Source organism: Ranitomeya imitator, chromosome 1 (genome assembly GCF_032444005.1).
Source record: "Ranitomeya imitator isolate aRanImi1 chromosome 1, aRanImi1.pri, whole genome shotgun sequence".
Taxonomy (NCBI): Eukaryota; Metazoa; Chordata; class Amphibia; order Anura; family Dendrobatidae; genus Ranitomeya; species Ranitomeya imitator.
In genome coordinates this window covers 705,527,096-705,551,349 of record NC_091282.1, presented here as the reverse complement: position 1 = coordinate 705,551,349, position 24,254 = coordinate 705,527,096, and the positions used below count along the sequence as shown (strand labels likewise).

At 42.0% G+C, this 24,254-nt stretch overlaps 1 protein-coding gene across 1 annotated transcript; it reads left to right on the top strand.

Annotated features, from left to right (window-relative positions):
* Window positions 1-9,119: 9,119 nt before the first annotated feature.
* On the top strand, window positions 9,120-11,589 carry SSTR1 (somatostatin receptor 1). Its single transcript, XM_069745621.1, has one exon. It carries the CDS (start codon window positions 9,571-9,573, stop codon window positions 10,675-10,677), a length of 1,107 nt encoding a protein of 368 aa, XP_069601722.1. The 5' UTR covers window positions 9,120-9,570; the 3' UTR covers window positions 10,678-11,589.
* Window positions 11,590-24,254: the final 12,665 nt, after the last annotated feature.

The window sequence follows — 24,254 nt, the reverse complement described above, 5'->3', positions numbered from 1 at the left end:
GACATGCGTGAGTTGGTGTTGGAGCTGTTGGGGTTTGTCCTGACCCACAATTTTTTTACTTTTAAAGACAGATTTTTTCTTCAGAAACAGGGGACTGCCATTGGGGCGGCATGTGCGCCCTCTTATGCTAAATTATTTTTGGGCTACTGGGAACGTGAGATCTTCTCAGTTGGCGCACATGCCGCCCCCCAAATTGTGGGGTGGTATAGATACATCGATGATGTGTTGTTTATATGGCAGGGTCCCATTAGTGATTTACGTGATTTCATGGCAGGACTAAACTGCAATGACTCCAACATACGACTCACGTATGCCTATCATCACAAGGAGATCTCATTTTTGGATATCACACTTAGTGTACAGGAAGATGGTCTAATACATACTGATCTATATCGCAAGGAGACATCTGTAAATGCCCTCTTGCATGCCACCTCCTCACATCCGCGTTCCACACTTAGGTCCATTCCTGTGGGGCAGTTCCTCAGAGCCAGGAGGATTTGTACCACAGACACACTTTTTGAGAGGCAGGCTGTGGACCTTGGGGAGAGATTTGTGGAAAGGGGGTACAGCAGGCGCATTATTAAGAGGGGATATGCGAGGGCAAAACGGTCTTCGAGGGATGATCTGCTGGTGAGTAGGAGGAGAACAAGCATTACGGGAAGGGACGGTACTGATGGAGAATTGAGATTTATCTCTACGTACAACCATAAATGGGATCTGATGAGGTCAATACTTAATAAACATTGGTCTGTTCTCACCACCGACCCTATTTTGAGGAGGTGTCTTCCACGGCAACCACTTATGACAGCCAGAAAAAGTGATAACCTGAAAGACATGCTTGTGAAAAGCCATTATGTGGCAAGAGCCCCTAGACCGTTTGGCACAGGTACAATAAGAACAGGGTTCTTCCCATGTGGTGATTGCCTAGCGTGTAAGAACCTCAAGCCTGCTAAATTGTTTAAGTCATCAGATGGGCTTAAAGAATATAGCATCAGAGACCACATCACTTGCAGCACCACGTATGTGGTCTACTATGCGGTTTGTCCTTGTAGACTCATATACGTGGGCCTAACGTCACGCGAATTGCGTATTCACATTCGCAAACACGTTAGAGATATCGAGGCGGCTCGTGATGTGGCTGATATCAATTCCCTCAAAACAATCCCGAAGCATTTTCGTTTAAAGCATAAGTGTAATTCAGCTGGCTTTCAAGCTTGGGGGATTGATAGAGTTCATTCTGGCATAAGGGGAGGTGATATGAAGCGTGTGCTTGCTCAAAGAGAATGCAGGTGGATCGCTATACTTGATACTGTCACGCCTGCAGGTCTCAATGAGCAGCTGAGTTTTAGTTCCTTTTTGTGAAGAATAAATCCCGATTTACTACTTTGTTTGTTTGTGTGTTTATATTTTTTTGTGTTGCTTCTATTAATTTATTTTTATTTTCATTTTTGTTTTTAATTTTAGTCATTTAGTGATCAAGTTACCGTACCATCATGTGTGAAGCAATTGAACTGTCTTTGGGCCAATTTTGGAATCATTAATGCCTCCAATATTTTCAACTACCTGGTTCTGATTTGGAATCACACACCTTGCACCACTTCATCGTTATTAATTGTATTTTTATGTATATTTAATTAATATGTTATTTGTAATTATGGCTCTGTATTGTACATACAGTGGGGCAAAAAAGTATTTAGTCAGTCAGCAATAGTGCAAGTTCCACCACTTAAAAAGATGAGAGGCATCTGTAATTTACATCATAGGTAGACCTCAACTATGGGAGACAAACTGAGAAAAAAAAATACAGAAAATCACATTGTCTGTTTTTTTAACAATTTATTTGCATATTATGGTGGAAAATAAGTATTTGGTCAGAAACAAACAATCAAGATTTCTGGCTCTCACAGACCTGTAACTTCTTCTTTAAGAGTCTCCTCTTTCCTCCACTCATTACCTGTAGTAATGGCATCTGTTTAAACTTGTTATCAGTATAAAAAGACACCTGTGCACACCCTCAAACAGTCTGACTCCAAACTCCACTATGGTGAAGACCAAAGAGCTGTCAAAGGACACCAGAAACAAAATTGTAGCCCTGCACCAGGCTGGGAAGACTGAATCTGCAATAGCCAACCAGCTTGGAGTGAAGAAATCAACAGTGGGAGCTATAATTAGAAAATGGAAGACATACAAGACCACTGATAATCGCCCTCGATCTGGGGCTCCACACAAAATCCCACCCCGTGGGGTCAGAATGATCACAAGAACGGTGAGCAAAAATCCCAGAACCACGCAGGGGGACCTAGTGAATGAACTGCAGAGAGCTGGGACCAATGTAACAAGGCCTACCATAAGTAACACACTACGCCACCATGGACTCAGATCCTGCAGAGCCAGACGTGTCCCACTGCTTAAGCCAGTACATGTCCAGGCCCGTCTGAAGTTTGCTAGAGAGCATTTGGATGATCCAGAGGAGTTTTGGGAGAATGTCCTATGGTCTGATGAAACCAAACTGGAACTGTTTGGTAGAAACACAACTTGTCGTGTTTGGAGGAAAAAGAATACTGAGTTGCATCCATCAAACACCATACCTACTGTAAAGCATGGTGGTGGAAACATCATGCTTTGGGGCTGTTTCTCTGCAAAGGGGCCAGGACGACTGATCCGGGTACATGAAAGAATGAATGGGGCCATGTATCATGAGATTTTGAGTGCAAATCTCCTTCCATCAGCAAGGGCATTGAAGATGAAACGTGGCTGGGTCTTTCAACATGACAATGATCCAAAGCACACCGCCAGGGCAACGAAGGAGTGGCTTCGTAAGAAGCATTTCAAGGTCCTGGAGTGGCCTAGCCAGTCTCCAGATCTCAACCCTATAGAAAACCTTTGGATGGAGTTGAAAGTCCGTGTTGCCAAGCAAAAAGCCAAAAACATCACTGCTCTAGAGGAGATCTGCATGGAGGAATGGGCCAACATACCAACAACAGTGTGTGGCAACCTTGTGAAGACTTACAGAAAACGTTTGACCTCTGTCATTGCCAACAAAGGATATATTACAAAGTATTGAGATGAAATTTTGTTTCTGACCAAATACTTATTTTCCACCATAATATGCAAATAAATTGTTAAAAAAACAGACAATGTGATGTTCTGGATTTTTTTTTCTCAGTTTGTCTCCCATAGTTGAGGTCTACCTATGATGTAAATTACAGACGCCTCTCATCTTTTTAAGTGGTGGAACTTGCACTATTGCTGACTGACTAAATACTTTTTTGCCCCACTGTATGTCTTGTTATGATTGTCACTCAAATGTGGATGTGGTTTCCATCCTTATGTTTTCAGATTTATCGCCACTTTATTGCACTATCTTCACTTTATTACTGGGGTATACGTACCCGGTTTTATCACTCTGGTGTCCAATGTGCGCATGTCTCCGGATTGCGCGGTCCGGGGCATCCCTGAAGGCGCTGGGTAGTGATGTGTGCGTGTCAGCACTTTTGTGGGCGACGGCCCAGCTGACACGCAGTTATCGGCACGCCCTGCCGGAAGTGATGCAATACCTGGCGCGTACTTCCGGTTACATGCGCCGTAATCACGGACACCTGGAGAGGAGGTATTTATATGTGGCCCATTGTGTAGCACACTACCGCACCTTGAAAAAGCTGAGCGAAACGCGCGTCGGTGTTGGCGTGGCGCGTGTCCAGACTCAGTTACACTACGGGTAAGCAACGTTAAGATGGGGGAACGGGGGCTTTATTTACTGTGCGCGCATTCTTTCCACTGCTGTTGCGGTGTTATAATGTTTATGCCCTGCACTATTTGGTTCCCCTGGATATAATATGCACTAAGCACTTTATGTATCTGCCCATTTGTGTTTCTGCCTGTCTGGACATTGGTAGCCTTCACTACCTGATCCCAGTCCGTCTTATTATTATCTTGTTTATAAGTAATAAATTTACCTTTTTCAACTCTATTGGACGTTGTTACTCCTATTTGTTCTATTTGGTTCATAGCATTTATTGGGAGTGTCCTTGAGGTGCATTTATATTTAAGACATCCACATGGGGACTAGTCTTTGTGGCACCTTATTATATATTGGGCCCTTGGTGGCTTTGTTTTCATTCAAAGCACTGTGATAAGCGGCTCCCCACACGTGCGGACTGAAGATGGTTCACTGACTGTGTGCACATGCACTGGAGCTGCAACGTGTCATGGTCTATCAATGTTTGTGAGGACACATGGGGAGTTGCTCATCACAGTGCATGCACAGACCGCCAATGGACAGTGCGCAAGCGCGGGAAAGCAATTACATATTGAACAAGCGCTGCTCCCCCAATACACACTGCACAAGCACTGCAAAACACTAAATACTATGCAAGCTCGTGATATACAGTAACGTCGGCACAACCCCAGGAATAATTCAAACTGCGTGGCCAGGAAAATCAGGATAATGGCTGTTGGGGTTGATGACAGCTGTGATTTCCCAAAAATCACAGCTGCCATCAACCCCTGGGGTTAGCGACACCATTACTAACCTGGTAATAAGGAAAAAAAGACACAAAAAGCACTTTATTTGAATAAAGACTGTCCCCGAATATCCCTTTTTCACCTTTTTTTTTTTAAAAAGTCCCATGCAGGTCCGCCGTAATCCAACGAATCCAAAGTAGTCCAAAAATGGATAACTGAAAAATGTAAAAGAACAGAAAGAAACACAATAGACACCTCCTTCACCAACTTAATACCCAAAATGTTCCCACAAAGCTCAGCCGTAGTCCACACTCCTCGAATCTTGATCCGGCGACTCTGAATAGCAGTTAAGTGACCACTATTTACAGGCACCGGGTACTGACAACAAAGATTATTATCATTGACGGGTCTCGCTCTAATATGAACAGCACAGAGATGTCGCACTCTATGTCATCCGTGTGCGAGACGTATTGCTGTCCATGTTGCCAGAAAAAAATGGACATGTGCACAACCCCATAGAATGATTAATTGGTGTGTGTGTGTAAGTGTCTCCGGTTCGTGTTAAAATTGTCACCACACGTACTGGAGACACTGACTGTGAAGGGGGCTTGTAATTGAGTGGGCACTGTGACTGGTTGAGATTCTCAAAGTTTGTGCCATAAAAAAGTAATGGGATTCATCAAGAAAAGTTTTCATAGAAACATTCTTCTATAGATGTACTGTAACTCCGGTGCGATAATTACATCTGACTGTGTATATTACATTTCTCTTAGGCCAAATTCACCTATCCTTTGTTCTCTCATCTGCAGAAAGTGGGCCATTTTTCATCAGATTGCTAGAACAGATTTTTGTTTGTTTTTGGTCGGTGTCCTTTTTTACATCAAGTTTCAAATATTAAAAAAATTAAATAAATTAGAGGTTTCCTCGGACTCTTTTAGCTATTAGATTTCTAGAGCAAAGTAGAAATCTTTCCATTATGATTTCTTTCCGTTGTCTCCACTCCTGGTTATGGCTTGCAGATATAAAATACATGTCTGAGACCTTTTTGGTTTATCATTTGTATTGAGCCAACATTCAGAAGAGAGCTGTCTATGAATTCACTGCAATTGTGTCCCAGTGATAAGTCACGTGATTGATTGTTAATTAAATTATACGCTGCAATCTTATTAGTCCTGTTCCAATTCACAGATCACACTTACCAACAGTAAAGTTACAAATCGTTTCACAGCAGACTTCACAATCTTTATATTCACATTCCACAATAGTGCCAAGGGTTTACCACGACAGAGAGGGCCAGAAAACTGCAGCGTCTGATTTCACGTACTCCTGCACTGATTAGAAGTACGTCTCCTTCGTATTAAAAGTTGCAGGTTTCTGTTAGCAGTGTAGGGGTTAAACTGTTCGGCTTAGAGTTTCTGAAGCTTTACTGCTTGGATGATCCCAGCTGTTCAGTGTTGGCCACTTCTATCTCCTATATCTAGATTGCCAGTGTTGCTGTTGTACTGTCTGGTGTGGAGGTGTCTGTTGTTGGTAGAGGCATTTGGAGTGTTGCTATGACAGTTGCTTGGTGTTTCAGCTATGTACAATTCCCTATCCCCTCCTATTTGGTTTTGCATCATTTTCTTCCTGGTATTCTTCTCTGTTGTCTGTGAGTGCATATTTGTATGTTTGGTATTTTTGTTTATCCCTGTGCGTCCTCCCTTGTTAGTCTGGTTTGTGTGTATATGTATACTATTATTCCCCACTTCACTGGGTGGGGGAGGGGAACAGACATAGGGCTGATTCAGAAGTACAGCAAGGCATGTGGCCCCGACATCTTCAGAAGTAATCTGGGGAACAGGGATAGTTAGGGCGCCCCTAGCGTTAGGAACAGGGAAGGAGCTCCTGGCCCCGGGTATTCCAACAAAAAAATTGTGACAGACGGTCTATGATTTTCTGGACAAGGTTATGATCCTTGTGATTTTTGGCATTATATGACTGTCTGCAGTCAATCTATACTGTAAATCAGTTATAGACACTGATGCTGATTGTACGCAGCTCTATTGTACCTCCAGTGCACCTGCCAACAAGAAAATATTACATATGCATGTCATTTTATTGTGTTTCATCTCAGCAGTCTAATCATGACAGATACTGTATATGTTAGCAGGCACAGAAGTCTTTAGTGTCCAAGTTCTCACAGTAATTCCAGACTATTACATATCTGCTGATAACTTCAATTAAATTAAATGGGTTAAATCTGTGCTGCCAGTAGATCAAGGATGGAAGATAAAAATGGTATCCAGAAATGCGGTTTTTGTTAATGCGTTTTGAAGTTACAAACTTCTTCATCAGGACAAACAGAAAAGAACATTGTGGTTTGCCCTGATGAAGAAGTTTGTAACTTTGAAATGCGTTGACAATCCGCATTTCTGGATACTGTTTTTATCCACCATCCTTGATCTACTGTCGGCACAGATTTAATCCTTTCGTTTCAGTTGTTTCCAGTTGTGTTGTGGCTCTGGAGCAACCTTGAGCTTTTTTTAGTGGTGGAGGTCACACAACCATACCAGGTTAATACCATTGCCTTTGGTCTCCCCACCGTAATTCGGATATTGCTCTTCTGTATTGCATGGCACTCACAAGTGTGACCCCGGCCTAAGATCAACACCCCCTCCTAACTATACATGGACGTGCAGGTCGTTGAAATGTAAATCTACCAACAGCTTTATATCTTCTATCTGTTGATTTATTTCCAAATAATTTGTGTTTTAATTCATCCGCAAATGAGGAATGAAGTACTCTTGGTATGATTGAGCAGTTAACTAGCCTCTCCCTCCAGAGCTGCTTTCCCTGTTCAGGGCCAGCTTCTTTAGCTTGATTAATAGCTAGCTGAGTAATGCCAGACAAGGAACTCAGAAAGTGAGCTATTAATAAAGTTAAAGAGGCTGGTGTTGGGTGGGGAAACAACCTGGGGAGGCAGAGACTCTGGAAGTGCTCTGTTACGCCCAGAGCACTTAGCAACTCCTTTGCATTTGAAGTAAAACACTACTTACTCTGGAATTTAGCAGAAGATCTAAAAAGTGTCTATTGATTTACATTTCAAAGACCTGCACGCCTGTATATGTGGTTTGTGGTGGCTGATCTTACTGACATATATTCCCTTTTTTAAATCATACCTGCCTGCCTTAGTGGAGCAGAGGCTTTAGGGAGAAAATGAACTTTTATCCTCCCCATAACAGCTTGCTTCCATTTATCGGGGCGATGCAAGGAGCGATTACAGTCACCGCTCTCTATTCTGTGAGCGCAGCTGTAATCAATCCTCGGCACTTTTATTGATTGACATCCTGCACAGCAGCATGTATGTGCAGGGAAAGCTATTACTGAATGTGATGGGGAGCGATTACAGCCGCTTTCACAGTATAGAGAGCGGTGACTGTAGCTGTGTAACCACTCTCTGCACCGCTTGCAAGACTGAAAGAATTTTCGCCTTGCAGTCGCTGCTCCTCTAAGCCTGCCAGAAAATATTTTAATGCTTTTTATCTGCAGATAGATAGTTTCTGGACATCAGTTTCCCTTTAATAATGTGAGTGGTTTTCTAAGTTGGTCCCATAGACACACTAGACTGCCGCTTCTTTCAAATACTTTCTGATCATGCAGTTGGGGGTCTATTACTTTAGCAATTGGTAAGACACCAAGAGTTGAGTCAGTTTTATTTAACATTTTTCACTTACACAGTAAAAAATTGATAATACATTTTAGTCTGGATTACCCGTTTGAGGTTAAAAACTATAATTAAAGAAGATCTGACCAATTTTTTTTTTAACTTGCAGCAACTTTGAGATCTTTTGGAGAAGTGCTTTCTTGAAGTATGAACTGACTCTCTAAAGAATAACTCTATTGTACGCATTCAAGGATTTATTACACTTATATAGCGCCATTAATTCCACAGAGCTTCACAGAATGGGGACAGCAATGACAATCTACATTCCCTATCAGTATGTCTTTGGAGAGTAGGAGGAAACCGGAGTGCCGGGAGGAAACCCAAGCAAACATTGAGAGAACAGACAAACTCCTTGCAGATGTTGTCCTCTGTGGCCCAGGGCTCCAGAGCTGCAAAGCAACAGTGCTAGCCACTGAGCCACCGCGGTGCCCATACGATTAGCACAGTAGATGTACAGAGGGAGAGAGAGGGTTAAACTAGTTACTAAGGTGTCATGGTAGGACGAACCGATCACAATAGACTAGTTTTCCATTATATAAAACAACTCTGGATCTGGCTGGAGCATGCTTATGAATACACCATTACCCCGTACAGCCTCTGCGCCATTACCTGTGCACCTTGCGTCCTTCGTACTTCAGCTTGTTTGTGAAGCACAGATGAAAATGTTAATGAGAAATATATTTGTAAGTCACACAGAAGAAGAGTGAAAATAGTAGACGGTCAAGGATGACACAAATTGCAGGAGCAAGTCATTGATCTTCTGGATGACACATCAGGATGGGGGTTAAACATAAGAGAAAGCTATATAAAGGTAGGAAAGGTACCAGTCCCTAGTGAAGATATCAACCTAATGATTTCTCTCCTCCCAACTCCACAGGGCTAGAACCTCCCTGTTTTCTCCATCAGCATGTTGCACCCCTGCATCCTCCCAGTCTGCAGAGCTGGAGCCCCTGAGCTGTTCCTTCAGCTTTTGCTACAGCGTAATAACTGCTTGTGATGCTTTTAGAAGAGTGAATTACTCAGACACTGCTCCTCCTTCAGCCTTTGCTTCCTAGCTACTGAGTGGAACAAATACTGCAGCTCCACAGATTTCCTGCTGGATTGAGAGTAGGTTGTGAGCAGACCACAGAAGCTCCTTCATTGCCATGCATTCCTGAAGGTACCTGCTAGATCAGGAGTCACAACCTCTGAGCAGACTTCAACCATGGTGACCACAATCTGAGAATCTGAGCTAGGATCATCTTCTATATATCTCCTCTAGCAGGATTTAACCCTTCTGTGCTGTAAGTGACTGGTCCACAGAGATGCCATCTCTTATGTTGGCACGGATTATGTTTACCTGCAACTTTACTATGTCTTAAGCTTTTCTGGGACAAATCACAATCTTCAAATTAATTTACAAGATGCTGCAAAATGAGACATCTGTGATGATGGAGTTCCTTGAGAGTACAGCTGAGGCAACCTGGGGGAACAACTCTAGGAATAACACTTCTACAGACTCCCCTGGCATTGCCATCTTCATTTCCTTTGTGTACTCTTTAGTTTGCATCGTAGGATTGTGTGGTAACTCTATGGTCATCTACGTTATTTTGCGGTATGCCAAGATGAAAACCGCCACTAATATCTACATTTTGAACTTGGCCATTGCTGATGAACTTCTTATGCTCAGTGTTCCTTTCCTGGTGACCTCTACCCTTCTCCGTCACTGGCCATTTGGGTCACTGCTTTGTAGGCTGGTTCTTAGCTTAGATGCCATGAACATGTTCACCAGCATCTACTGCTTGGCTGTTCTCAGTTTGGACCGATATGTGGCAGTGGTACATCCCATCAGTGCTGCTCGCTACCGACGACCAAGTGTGGCAAAAATGGTGAATCTTGGAGTTTGGCTCTTCTCATTGCTCATCATCCTCCCTATTGTCATTTTCTCCAGCACTGCACCGAATAGTGATGGGACAGTGGCTTGTAATGTACATATGCCGGAGCCCTCACAGCGTTGGGTTGTGGTCTTTGTCCTCTACACCTTTCTGATGGGTTTTCTCCTGCCAATGGCTGCCATCTGCTTATGCTATATACTCATCATAACAAAAATGAGAGTTGTAGCACTCAAAGCGGGCTGGCAGCAGCGCCGCAGATCGGAGCGTAAACTAACTCTTATGGTGACTGTCGTAGTGACTGTTTTTGTGGTCTGTTGGATGCCGTTCTATGTGGTACAACTAGTGGGTGTTTTTGCTAGAAGAGGCGACACGACAGTCAGCCAACTTTCTGTTGCACTTGGCTATGCCAACAGTTGTGCCAACCCTTTCTTGTATGGCGTTCTCTCAGACAATTTTAGACGGTCTTTCCAGAAGGTTTTATGTCTCAGTTGGATGGAAAATGCCACCGAAGAACCAGTAGACTATTATGCCACTGCATTAAAAAGTAGGGCATACAGTGCTGAAGACATGCAGAATGGCATGTTGACAACTGGCAGCACCTATCGAAATGGGACCTGCAGCTCTAGGACCCACTAGAAAGAAGTTATGCAGCGACAATCTGAAACTGCTCTCCGTAATTCCACTCACCACTAAATCATCGGTCACTTGTGGCACAATGACAATTGTAAACATTTGGTTCTGGTTGGGGAAACTCAAGTATCCTTTTTCACTAAGTGGTTTAATATGTAGAAAATAACATATTGCACTGATATAGGATTTGTTGTCAATAACATTAGCTTTATATGGATTTGTCTGGTGTCCTGATCACATAGGATAATTTCCATTTCTAATTCTGCCAGCACATTCTCCCTAATCCCCATCAGCACGAAGAGCAAATCAGTGCTTGATTGATTTTTACCTTGATTGGTTAAAATGTAGACCGACATCATCCAAGTGACAGCATTTTCATTTTTTTTGTTTCTCTCCTGTTACATTCACTGTGTATTTTTTGCACCTCCGTATGGCTTTTTGTGCTGTTGTTATGTGTCAGAGGGGATTACGACCATCCTACTATTTATACCTTTTTAATTGATGCCTACAATAGGATGCCCTTTCGTCTCAGCTTCTTGTTTCTGCCGTATTTATGAAATATTGATAAAATAACATGGGCTAGTTTTGTAAAACTGAGATGTAAATTTGCACAATTCTGCTGACATATGAGCAAATTCTTGCAATTTGCTTAATTTGGTGCTTTAGTAATAGAACGTGGAAAATGTGTATTGTTTGTCTGTCGTTAGGTGCTTTATTGTGCCTCTTACTATGTGCCAACCAATCATCTGCCCCCTTCACTGTGGTTGTTTAACCTGTGTCTGCACAAACTTATCGTGTGTAAACTGGAAGCATATTTCTGTAAAAATCCTGTTATAAATTTCCCACTGAATTCTACTGCAACTTTTTTTTCTGAAACCACAGAATAATAAAGCACATTATTTAATTTTTGCTACTACATATGCAATTGGACTTTTCTTCTGTTAAATATATGAGCAGATGTGTTATTTGTCACTGCTTATTATGTAATGAGGCAGGACATGGCTATATTGGGTCAGGAGCGGAATGCTGTGAGTGGTTTCTTAGGAATATCAGAATGCTTTTCAGAGAGTAGCACAGGGTTAATCATTTCTTTGCCCTGCAGGATATATACTGTAATATTCCAGGTTGTAATGTCTTCTAGTGAGATTGAGGCTGGGGATAGAAGAGCATATGAAAAACCGTCCGAGTTTCATCTGATGTTCATCCGTGTTGTAATCCTTGTGTCATCCTTGTGTCTGTTTTCGGTTTTTTTTATGTTCATTTGTGATCCTTTTTCATATATCTGTATTAAAAAAAAATGTACATAATCAGTTACAGTTTCCAGGATTAATAATAGAAATATAACTGTAAAATTAAGACGTATATATGCCCAGGCACTGTAACTTTGTAATGTGATTTTCACTCTTATCAGTGGCCATTTCTTCTTCATTAGTATTCCGTCAGCATAAAGGTACCGTCACATTAAGCAACTTTCCAACGAGAACGACAACGATCCGTGACGTTGCAGCGTCCTGGATAGCGATCTCGTTGTGTTTCACACGCAGCAGCGATCTGGATCCCGCAGTGACATCGCTGAAAGTCTGGAACTTTATTTGGTCGTCAGGTCGGCGTGATTCGTCATGTTTAACAGCAAAAGCAACGATGCCTGCAATGTTTCTTCATGGAGCGAACAACCAGCGAGAACGATAAATACGTCACTGGATCGCTCCTGCATCGTTCTGCAGTGCCGGTGTTTGACGTCTCCTAGCGACCTAAACAGCGACGCCGCAGCGATCGGCATCGTTGTCTATATCGCTGCAGCGTTGCTAAATGTGACGGTACCTTTAGTCTTGAAACTTCCTTTTTCCTCACTTCTTAGCATACACTGCTACCATTATCCAGTGGTTTGGCTGCAATAAACTGATTTTTTTTATTGAAGCAACATCCAAGGCTCTGAAAAATGTGACCGAAGTTACACCAAAACAGTGCATAAGGTGAGGATTCATGTGGATCCTTCACGGAGGAGAGGGTTCCCAATAAACCATCCCCATCCCCCCAAGCTAGAAGGCCACAGCAAGGGTCTGGGATCTTCAATGCTCTCCCTAGCCCAGGCTGGATAAGAGCTGCTTTCATACTTCCAGTGTCCAACCAGACTCTCACCCTAGTGGAGTTGGGAGCCCTATTTCATGTTGGTTTCTCAGCCCAATACTGAGCGGACCTTCGACTGGATTTATAAAGATTCTCCTTCCTGACCTGATGGCCAGAAATAGGGGTGGGGTGCTCAAGAAAGTATGAAAGGCTAGGTGCGGCTCGTTATGGAGTCCAATACTTAATTTGTAAAGCGCTGCGGAATATGTTGGCGCTATATAAATAAAAATTATTATTATTATTATTAATACTTACCTGGGATCTCACTCTAAGTAAGCTCAGACTTCCACCAGGATGACCACTCCTGGGGAACATTGTACCAAAAGCCCTCACATTTACACAGCCTAGTGACTTCGATCCTGGGGGGGGGTAAGATTTCCATCAGATGACTGTATGAGCTACCTGGTGTACTAGCTAATGCACCAACCCAGTGTGTATTGTGTATCAATGTAATAGGGTGGTAGGAGCAGGCCACCTTTTTGAAAGATACTATACTATACCAAAAGGCCGAGAAGCGATACTGATAGGTCGACTGTCTTTTACTTCTGTTTGCAGATTGACAAATCAAAGAGCAGTAGTACGGACAGAAAGGGATCTAAGGAGTAAAGTGTCTCCTTATAGAGATACAGGAAAGATATATATCTTGGTACCGTGTTAGCAAGTGGATAGAAAAATATTTACAATTGAGAGCCCTCAGTGGTTGATACCTGTGTAGCTTACAATTTGTTACCATCTTTTCATTAAAAGGTATCAACCACTGAGGGCTCTCATTTCTAAATATTTTCCTTATAGAGAGTTACATGCCAGGCTTGACATGACAGTGTAAGCAGACTTCTAAGCATTGCAATGCTCCTCTGGGAAATTAAATATGCAAATTGGTTCTTCAGGAAGGAAGATAACTTTATCTCTTGCTCCACCTATTGGAAGTAACAATCCTAAAAGTCAATATCGATCCTTTAATGAGCCTTGCCACATGAATTAGGATAAAAGGCAAACAAGAATCTCGATTTGCAGATACTGTGATTCGGAGTGTTGTTTCTCGTCAGTGGAAAGCATGAGATCTGATTTGGCTAGGTGAGATGCTTCGGACTGGGATCTAAGGGACAATGTTTCTCCTTCTGGAGAGTGAAATGCTTGACATGTCAGTGTAAAGATTTTTATATGCTTAGCTTCCAGCCAGAATCCTCTCACCTAGCCAAATCAGATATCATGCCTTGCACTGATGAGGGGCAACACCCCGAAATACTGTGAGAATATTGAGGTTGTTTTGTAGCTCAGCGCTACTAAACGAAAACATCTGAGCTACAATACTGCATGAATGTGGACAGGTGTGTAATTTTTTTATGTGATAAAGTAGCCAAAGTAGATTACATAGAGCTGGCTTAATACAAAAACTGTTTGTGTACCATTGCATTCTTTGTGTTTACGCTGTTGAGCCCTTAGGCCTCATTCAGACATTTTGATTTTTTTAATGGATTTTCATCAGTGTTTGGTCAGGTTTTACAGTTTCCTTCGTGATATTTATGCCCACCCCCCCTTAAAATATATATATATATATTGCCAGGTTTCTTCTACCCATTTAAATGTTCAAAATGGACAGAATACGGATTGCATTCGAATAGCATCTGTGATTTTCATGGAACCATAGACTTTAATAGATGAATTTAAAAAAATGACTTCTATAAAAAAAAGTCATGTTACCTTAATTTGTTATCAGATGCACAGTCTGCAAAGAAACATGTCAAAGCATAGACTAAGTGTGAACAGGTGCTGAACCTAGAGTCGCCAACTCGTATATAGTTAAATAAATAAGACAGCACACTGCAGCGCTAGAACATACAAACTTGAAATACGAAATTTGAACTGCATTACTGCACTAGAAATATGAAAAATGAGAGCGTTTAGCGCATAAAAATGGCCAATTTTATGTGTACCTGGTAGCCACTTTACGGCATCTCTCTTATACCAGGTCCTACGCTTGCCTTACCTCGCTGAGAACAAACGTCTACATCTGAATGGGTACATGTGAAACCTCTTCCTAGACTAAAATTCTCTCTCTCTATGGAGGGGTATTGGACCTGCTGTAATTAAAACACCTGTGGCTAGAAGGCGGAGTGCACGATTAGAAGGCTAGAGAATACATTTCAAAAACCTGACCTGCACATCCAAACATAGACTAAGTGTGAACAGGTGCTGAACCTAGAGTCGCCAACTCGTATATAGTTAAATAAATAAGGCAGCACACTGCAGCGCTAGAACATACAAACTTGAAATACGAAATTTGAACTGCATTACTGCACTAGAAATATGAAAAATGAGAGCGTTTAGCGCATAAAAATGGCCAATTTTATGTGTACCTGGTAGCCACTTTACGGCATCTCTCTTATACCAGGTACTACGCTTGCCTTACCTCGCTGAGAACAAACGTCTACATCTGAATGGGTACATGTGAAACCTCTTCCTAGACTAAAATTCTCTCTCTCTATGGAGGGGTATTGGACCTGCTGTAATTAAAACACCTGTGGCTAGAAGGCGGAGTGCACGATCAGAAGGCTAGAGAATACATTTCAAAAACCTGACCTGCACATCCAAACATAGACTAAGTGTGAACAGGTGCTGAACCTAGAGTCGCCAACTCGTATATAGTTAAATAAATAAGTTAGCACACTGCAGCGCTAGAACATACAAACTTGAAATACGAAATTTGAACTGCATTACTGCACTAGAAATATGAAAAATGAGAGCGTTTAGTGCATAAAAATGGACAATTTTATGTGTACCTGGTAGCCACTTTACGGCATCTCTCTTATACCAGGTCCTACGCTTGCCTTACCTCGCTGAGAACAAACGTCTAAATCTGAATGGGTACATGTGAAACCTCTTCCTAGACTAAAATTCTCTCTATGGAGGGGTATTGGACCTGCTGTAATTAAAACACCTGTGGCTAGAAGGCGGAGTGCACGATCAGAAGGCTAGAGAATATATTTCAAAAACCTGACCTGCACATCCAAACATAGACTAAGTGTGAACAGGTGCTGAACCTAGAGTCGCCAACTCGTATATAGTTAAATAAATAAGGCAGCACACTGCAGCGCTAGAACATACAAACTTGAAATACGAAATTTGAACTGCATTACTGCACTAGAAATATGAAAAATGAGAGCGTTTAGCGCATAAAAATGGCCAATTTTATGTGTACCTGGTAGCCACTTTACGGCATCTCTCTTATACCAGGTCCTACGCTTGCCTTACCTCACTGAGAACAAACGTCTACATCTGAATGGGTACATGTGAAACCTCTTCCTAGACTAAAATTCTCTCTCTCTATGGAGGGGTATTGGACCTGCTGTAATTAAAACACCTGTGGCTAGAAGGCGGAGTGCACGATCAGAAGGCTAGAGAACTAAAACCTAATCCGGAAAACTTTAATACAAAATTAGAACTTGCCCTGTTGGGCGAGGAAGTTGATCTTTACCTCTGGTCATCCTTCAATCGCCCACGTAAAAAACTTGATGAGATCTTACATAACACCTTATCTATAAGACGCTCCCTTATACCAAATCAGCTCCCATTCTGTTACTTTCTTGATAGTATTCCGATTGGGATCATTCCATGGTTGGTAGACCCCACATATGAAGACATCTATGGACTCTGGGCATCACTCCCAGACATCCCAATTTCTCATTTCTTGTCAAATCAAATACCCTGCAAAGATAACTGGCCGATTAATGCTACTAAACAACCCACTAATTTCCTCCAAAAATACCACATACATCGAATACTGACAAATTTCAGAATTAAGGTTAGTCACTCTCCAGACTGGCTCTGGCTCGATTTGCTGGTGAGGCTAAAATCCCCAATTACCAAAATAGTCTCTAAACTTTATGTGAATCTCCTCAATAACTCAACTCAATTCAAACCTTTATATCTCTCTTCTTGGGAAACGGAGTTAGGAGTGACATTGTCTCCCCGGGAGACCCAACAGATACTCGTCAATTCTCACGGGTTCTCCAGATGCATCCTATTACAAGAAAACTCATTTAAAATCCTTTCTAGGTGGTATAGAACCCCAGAAAGATTGTTTCATTGGGGATTAACGGATTCCCCGATGTGTTGGAGATGCTCTCGACACGTGGGTTCCTTAGCTCATATCTTTTGGTTTTGTCCGGACTTAAAACAATTCTGGACGGACATAAACAAATCTCTACACAGCATGGGGTTAATGGATCGTGACCTAACACCCCAAGATGTCTTACTCTCCCTTCCATCTCTCTCCTTTACACCAAAGAAGCACGATTTACTACCTATTCTACTAGCAGCTGCAAAACATTTGATATCAATGCACTGGAAGAAAACAACCCCTCCATCGCTTAATGAGTGGAGCCTGAAAGTTCAAGACTTATACCGCTTAGAGGAACTGTCCAGTTGGGAAACGCGATCCCATGAGAAATTTTGTGAAACTTGGCGCCCTTGGATTTCTTTTTCATCTCCCACTTCTAGGTCTTGTTGAATAGGATGCGATGACCGACCCGCCTCCGCGTCTGCACCAACTTTTTAGCACACTTCAACCACTTTTTCTGCCATCCACTCCTCCTCTTTCTCATTTAATAATAACTTCATTTAAGATGTTAGTCACCTTTGCTACACCCCCTAGCCTTACTATTTTCTTGTACAGCTAAATGTGATATCTAAGGCTGATTTTCATGGACCTGAAATTTGTTCTGTTTTACATACTCAACTGTTATTTTCTAACGAGTGTATATCGATTATAAAATCTCTCTTGATTATCTTACGACTTGTTGTAATGCAACAAAACATATGTACTTATGACACGAGAGTCTGTTTACTTCAATTTGTTCTTTCTTATGTTTATTGAAATTATAAATAAAGAATTTAAAAAAAAAAAAAAAAAGAAGGCTAGAGAATACATTTCAAAAACTTGACCTGCACATCCAAACATAGACTAAGTGTGAACAGGTGCTGAACCTAGAGTCGCCAACTCGTATATAGTTAAATAAATAAGGCAGCACACTGCAGCGCTAGAACATACAAACTTGAAATACGAAATTTGAACTGCATTAATGCACTAGAAATATGAAAAATGAGAGCGTTTAGCGCATAAAAATGGCCAATTTTATGTGTACCTGGTAGCCACTTTACGGCATCTCTCTTATACCAGGTCCTACGCTTGCCTTACCTCGCTGAGAACAAACGTCTACATCTGAATGGGTACATGTGAAACCTCTTCCTAGACTAAAATTCTCTCTCTCTATGGAGGGGTATTGGACCTGCTGTAATTAAAACACCTGTAGCTAGAAGGCGGAGTGCACGATCAGAAGGCTAGAGAATACATTTCAAAAACCTGACCTGCACATCCAAACATAGACTAAGTGTGAACAGGTGCTGAACCTAGAGTCGCCACAGGTGTTTTAATTACAGCAGGTCCAATACCCCTCCATAGAGAGAGAGAATTTTAGTCTAGGAAGAGGTTTCACATGTACCCATTCAGATGTAGATGTTTGTTCTCAGCGAGGTAAGGCAAGCGTAGGACCTGGTATAAGAGAGATGCCGTAAAGTGGCTACCAGGTACACATAAAATTGGCCATTTTTATGCGCTAAACGCTCTCATTTTTCATATTTCTAGTGCAGTAATGCAGTTCAAATTTCGTATTTCAAGTTTGTATGTTCTAGCGCTGCAGTGTGCTGCCTTATTTATTTAACTATATACGAGTTGGCGACTCTAGGTTCAGCACCTGTTCACACTTAGTCTATGTTTGGATGTGCAGGTCAGGTTTTTGAAATGTATTCTCTAGCCTTCTGATCGTGCACTCCGCCTTCTAGCCACAGGTGTTTTAATTACAGCAGGTCCAATACCCCTCCATAGAGAGAGAGAATTTTAGTCTAGGAAGAGGTTTCACATGTACCCATTCAGATGTAGACGTTTGTTCTCAGCGAGGTAAGGCAAGCGTAGGACCTGGTATAAGAGAGATGCCGTAAAGTGGCTACCAGGTACACATAAAATTGGCCATTTTTATGCGCTAAACGCTCTCATTTTTCATATTTCTAGTGCAGTAATGCAGTTCAAATTTCGTATTTCAAGTTTGTATGTTCTAGCGCTGCAGTGTGCTGTCTTATTTATTTAACTATATACGAGTTGGCGACTCTAGGTTCAGCACCTGTTCACACCTAGTCTATGTTTGGATGTGCAGGTCAGATTTTTGAAATGTATTCTCTAGCCTTCTGATCGTGCACTCCGCCTTCTAGCCACAGGTGTTTTAATTACAGCAGGTCCAATACCCCTCCATAGAGAGAGAGAATTTTAGTCTAGGAAGAGGTTTCACATGTACCCATTCAGATGTAGACGTTTGTTCTCAGCGAGGTAAGGCAAGCGTAGGACCTGGTATAAGAGAGATGCCGTAAAGTGGCTACCAGGTACACATAAAATTGGCCATTTTAATGCGATAAACGCTCTCATTTTTCATATTTCTAGTGCAGTAATGCAGTTCAAATTTCGTATTTCAAGTTTGTATGTTCTAGCGCTGCAGTGTGCTGCCTTATTTATTTAACTATATACGAGTTGGCGACTCTAGGTTCAGCACCTGTTCACACGTAGTCTATGTTTGGATGTGCAGGTCAGGTTTTTGAAATGTATTCTCTAGCCTTCTGATCGTGCACTCCGCCTTCTAGCCACAGGTGTTTTAATTACAGCAGGTCCAATACCCCTCCATAGAGAGAGAGAATTTTAGTCTAGGAAGAGGTTTCACATGTACCCATTCAGATGTAGACGTTTGTTCTCAGCGAGGTAAGGCAAGCGTAGGACCTGGTATAAGAGAGATGCCGTAAAGTGGCTACCAGGTACTCATAAAATTGGCCATTTTTATGCGCTAAACGGTCTCATTTTTCATATTTCTAGTGCAGTAATGCAGTTCAAATTTCGTATTTCAAGTTTGTATGTTCTAGCGCTGCAGTGTGCTGCCTTATTTATTTAACTATATACGAGTTGGCGACTCTAGGTTCAGCACCTGTTCACACTTAGTCTATGTTTGGATGTGCAGGTCAGGTTTTTGAAATGTGTTCTCTAGCCTTCTGATCGTGCACTCCGCCTTCTAGCCACAGGTGTTTTAATTACAGCAGGTCCAATACCCCTCCATAGAGAGAGAGAATTTTAGTCTATGAAGAGGTTTCACATGTACCCATTCAGATGTAGACGTTTGTTCTCAGCGAGGTAAGGCAAGCGTAGGACCTGGTATAAGAGAGATGCCGTAAAGTGGCTACCAGGTACACATAAAATTGGCCATTTTAATGCGATAAACGCTCTCATTTTTCATATTTCTAGTGCAGTAATGCAGTTCAAATTTCGTATTTCAAGTTTGTATGTTCTAGCGCTGCAGTGTGCTGCCTTATTTATTTAACTATATACGAGTTGGCGACTCTAGGTTCAGCACCTGTTCACACTTAGTCTATGTTTGGATGTGCAGGTCAGGTTTTTGAAATGTATTCTCTAGCCTTCTGATCGTGCACTCCGCCTTCTAGCCACAGATGTTTTAATTACAGCAGGTCCAATACCCCTCCATAGAGAGAGAGAATTTTAGTCTAGGAAGAGGTTTCACATGTACCCATTCAGATGTAGACGTTTGTTCTCAGCGAGGTAAGGCAAGCGTAGGACCTGGTATAAGAGAGATGCCGTAAAGTGGCTACCAGGTACTCATAAAATTGGCCATTTTTATGCGCTAAACGCTCTCATTTTTCATATTTCTAGTGCAGTAATGCAGTTCAAATTTCGTATTTCAAGTTTGTATGTTCTAGCGCTGCAGTGTGCTGCCTTATTTATTTAACTATATACGAGTTGGCGACTCTAGGTTCAGCACCTGTTCACACTTAGTCTATGTTTGGATGTGCAGGTCAGGTTTTTGAAATGTATTCTCTAGCCTTCTGATCGTGCACTCCGCCTTCTAGCCACAGGTGTTTTAATTACAGCAGGTCCAATACCCCTCCATAGAGAGAGAGAATTTTAGTCTATGAAGAGGTTTCACATGTACCCATTCAGATGTAGACGTTTGTTTTCAGCGAGGTAAGGCAAGCGTAGGACCTGGTATAAGAGAGATGCCGTAAAGTGGCTACCAGGTACACATAAAATTGGCCATTTTTATGCGCTAAACGCTCTCATTTTTCATATTTCTAGTGCAGTAATGCAGTTCAAATTTCGTATTTCAAGTTTGTATGTTCTAGCGCTGCAGTGTGCTGCCTTATTTATTTAACTATATACGAGTTGGCGACTCTAGGTTCAGCACCTGTTCACACTTAGTCTATGTTTGGATGTGCAGGTCAGGTTTTTGAAATGTATTCTCTAGCCTTCTGATCGTGCACTCCGCCTTCTAGCCACAGATGTTTTAATTACAGCAGGTCCAATACCCCTCCATAGAGAGAGAGAATTTTAGTCTAGGAAGAGGTTTCACATGTACCCATTCAGATGTAGACGTTTGTTCTCAGCGAGGTAAGGCAAGCGTAGGACCTGGTATAAGAGAGATGCCGTAAAGTGGCTACCAGGTACACATAAAATTGTACATTTTTATGCGCTAAACGCTCTCATTTTTCATATTTCTAGTGCAGTAATGCAGTTCAAATTTCGTATTTCAAGTTTGTATGTTCTAGCGCTGCAGTGTGCTGCCTTATTTATTTAACTATATACGAGTTGGCGACTCTAGGTTCAGCACCTGTTCACACTTAGTCTATGTTTGGATGTGCAGGTCAGGTTTTTGAAATGTATTCTCTAGCCTTCTGATCGTGCACTCCGCCTTCTAGCCACAGGTGTTTTAATTACAGCAGGTCCAATACCCCTCCATAGAGAGAGAGAATTTTAGTCTAGGAAGAGGTTTCACATGTACCCATTCAGATGTAGACGTTTGTTCTCAGCGAGGTAAGGCAAGCGTAGGACCTGGTATAAGAGAGATGCCGTAAAGTGGCTACCAGGTACTCATAAAATTGGCCATTTTTATGCGCTAAACGCTCTCATTTTTCATATTTCTAGTGCAGTAATGCAGTTCAAATTTCGTATTTCAAGTTTGTATGTTCTAGCGCTGCAGTGTGCTGCCTTATTTATTTAACTATATACGAGTTGGCGACTCTAGGTTCAGCACCTGTTCACACTTAGTCTATGTTTGGATGTGCAGGTCAGGTTTTTGAAATGTGTTCTCTAGCCTTCTGATCGTGCACTCCGCCTTCTAGCCACAGGTGTTTTAATTACAGCAGGTCCAATACCCCTCCATAGAGTGAGAGAATTTTAGTCTAGGAAGAGGTTTCACATGTACCCTTTCAGATGTAGACGTTTGTTCTCAGCGAGGTAAGGCAAGCGTAGGACCTGGTATAAGAGAGATGCCGTAAAGTGGCTACCAGGTACACATAAAATTGGCCATTTTTATGCGCTAAACGCTCTCATTTTTCATATTTCTAGTGCAGTAATGCAGTTCAAATTTCGTATTTCAAGTTTGTATGTTCTAGCGCTGCAGTGTGCTGCCTTATTTATTTAACTATATACGAGTTGGCGACTCTAGGTTCAGCACCTGTTCACACTTAGTCTATGTTTGGATGTGCAGGTCAGGTTTTTGAAATGTATTCTCTAGCCTTCTGATCGTGCACTCCGCCTTCTAGCCACAGGTGTTTTAATTACAGCAGGTCCAATACCCCTCCATAGAGAGAGAGAATTTTAGTCTAGGAAGAGGTTTCACATGTACCCATTCAGATGTAGACGTTTGTTCTCAGCGAGGTAAGGCAAGCGTAGGACCTGGTATAAGAGAGATGCCGTAAAGTGGCTACCAGGTACTCATAAAATTGGCCATTTTTATGCGCTAAACGCTCTCATTTTTCATATTTCTAGTGCAGTAATGCAGTTCAAATTTCGTATTTCAAGTTTGTATGTTCTAGCGCTGCAGTGTGCTGCCTTATTTATTTAACTATATACGAGTTGGCGACTCTAGGTTCAGCACCTGTTCACACTTAGTCTATGTTTGGATGTGCAGGTCAGGTTTTTGAAATGTGTTCTCTAGCCTTCTGATCGTGCACTCCGCCTTCTAGCCACAGGTGTTTTAATTACAGCAGGTCCAATACCCCTCCATAGAGTGAGAGAATTTTAGTCTAGGAAGAGGTTTCACATGTACCCATTCAGATGTAGACGTTTGTTCTCAGCGAGGTAAGGCAAGCGTAGGACCTGGTATAAGAGAGATGCCGTAAAGTGGCTACCAGGTACACATAAAATTGGCCATTTTTATGCGCTAAACGCTCTCATTTTTCATATTTCTAGTGCAGTAATGCAGTTCAAACTTCGTATTTCAAGTTTGTATGTTCTAGCGCTGCAGTGTGCTGCCTTATTTATTTAACTATATACGAGTTGGCGACTCTAGGTTCAGCACCTGTTCACACTTAGTCTTGTTTGGATGTGCAGGTCAGGTTTTTGAAATGTATTCTCTAGCCTTCTGATCGTGCACTCCGCCTTCTAGCCACAGGTGTTTTAATTACAGCAGGTCCAATACCCCTCCATAGAGAGAGAGAATTTTAGTCTAGGAAGAGGTTTCACATGTACCCATTCAGATATAGACGTTTGTTCTCAGCGAGGTAAGGCAACCGTAGGACCTGGTATAAGAGAGATGCCGTAAAGTGGCTACCAGGTACACATAAAATTGGCCATTTTTATGCGCTAAACGCTCTCATTTTTCATATTTCTAGTGCAGTAATGCAGTTCAAATTTCGTATCTCAAGTTTGTATGTTCTAGCGCTGCAATGTGCTGCCTTATTTATTTAACTATATACGAGTTGGCGACTCTAGGTTCAGCAACTGTTCACACTTAGTCTATGTTTGGATGTGCAGGTCAGGTTTTTGAAATGTATTCTCTAGCCTTCTGATCGTGCACTCCGCCTTCTAGCCACAGGTGTTTTAATTACAGCAGGTCCAATACCCCTCCATAGAGAGAGAGAATTTTAGTCTAGGAAGAGGTTTCACATGTACCCATTCAGATGTAGACGTTTGTTCTCAGCGAGGTAAGGCAAGCGTAGGACCTGGTATAAGAGAGATGCCGTAAAGTGGCTACCAGGTACACATAAAATTGGCCATTTTTATGCGCTAAACGCTCTCATTTTTCATATTTCTAGTGCAGTAATGCAGTTCAAATTTCGTATTTCAAGTTTGTATGTTCTAGCGCTGCAGTGTGCTGCCTTATTTATTTAACTATATACGAGTTGGCGACTCTAGGTTCAGCACCTGTTCACACTTAGTCTATGTTTGGATGTGCAGGTCAGGTTTTTGAAATGTATTCTCTAGCCTTCTGATCGTGCACTCCGCCTTCTAGCCACAGGTGTTTTAATTACAGCAGGTCCAATACCCCTCCATAGAGAGAGAGAATTTTAGTCTAGGAAGAGGTTTCACATGTACCCATTCAGATGTAGACGTTTGTTCTCAGCGAGGT

Bases quoted from the DNA above. Each gene is read 5' to 3' on its own strand.
- SSTR1 (XM_069745621.1), top strand. From the start codon at position 9,571: ATGCTGCAAAATGAGACATCTGTGATGATGGAGTTCCTTGAGAGTACA.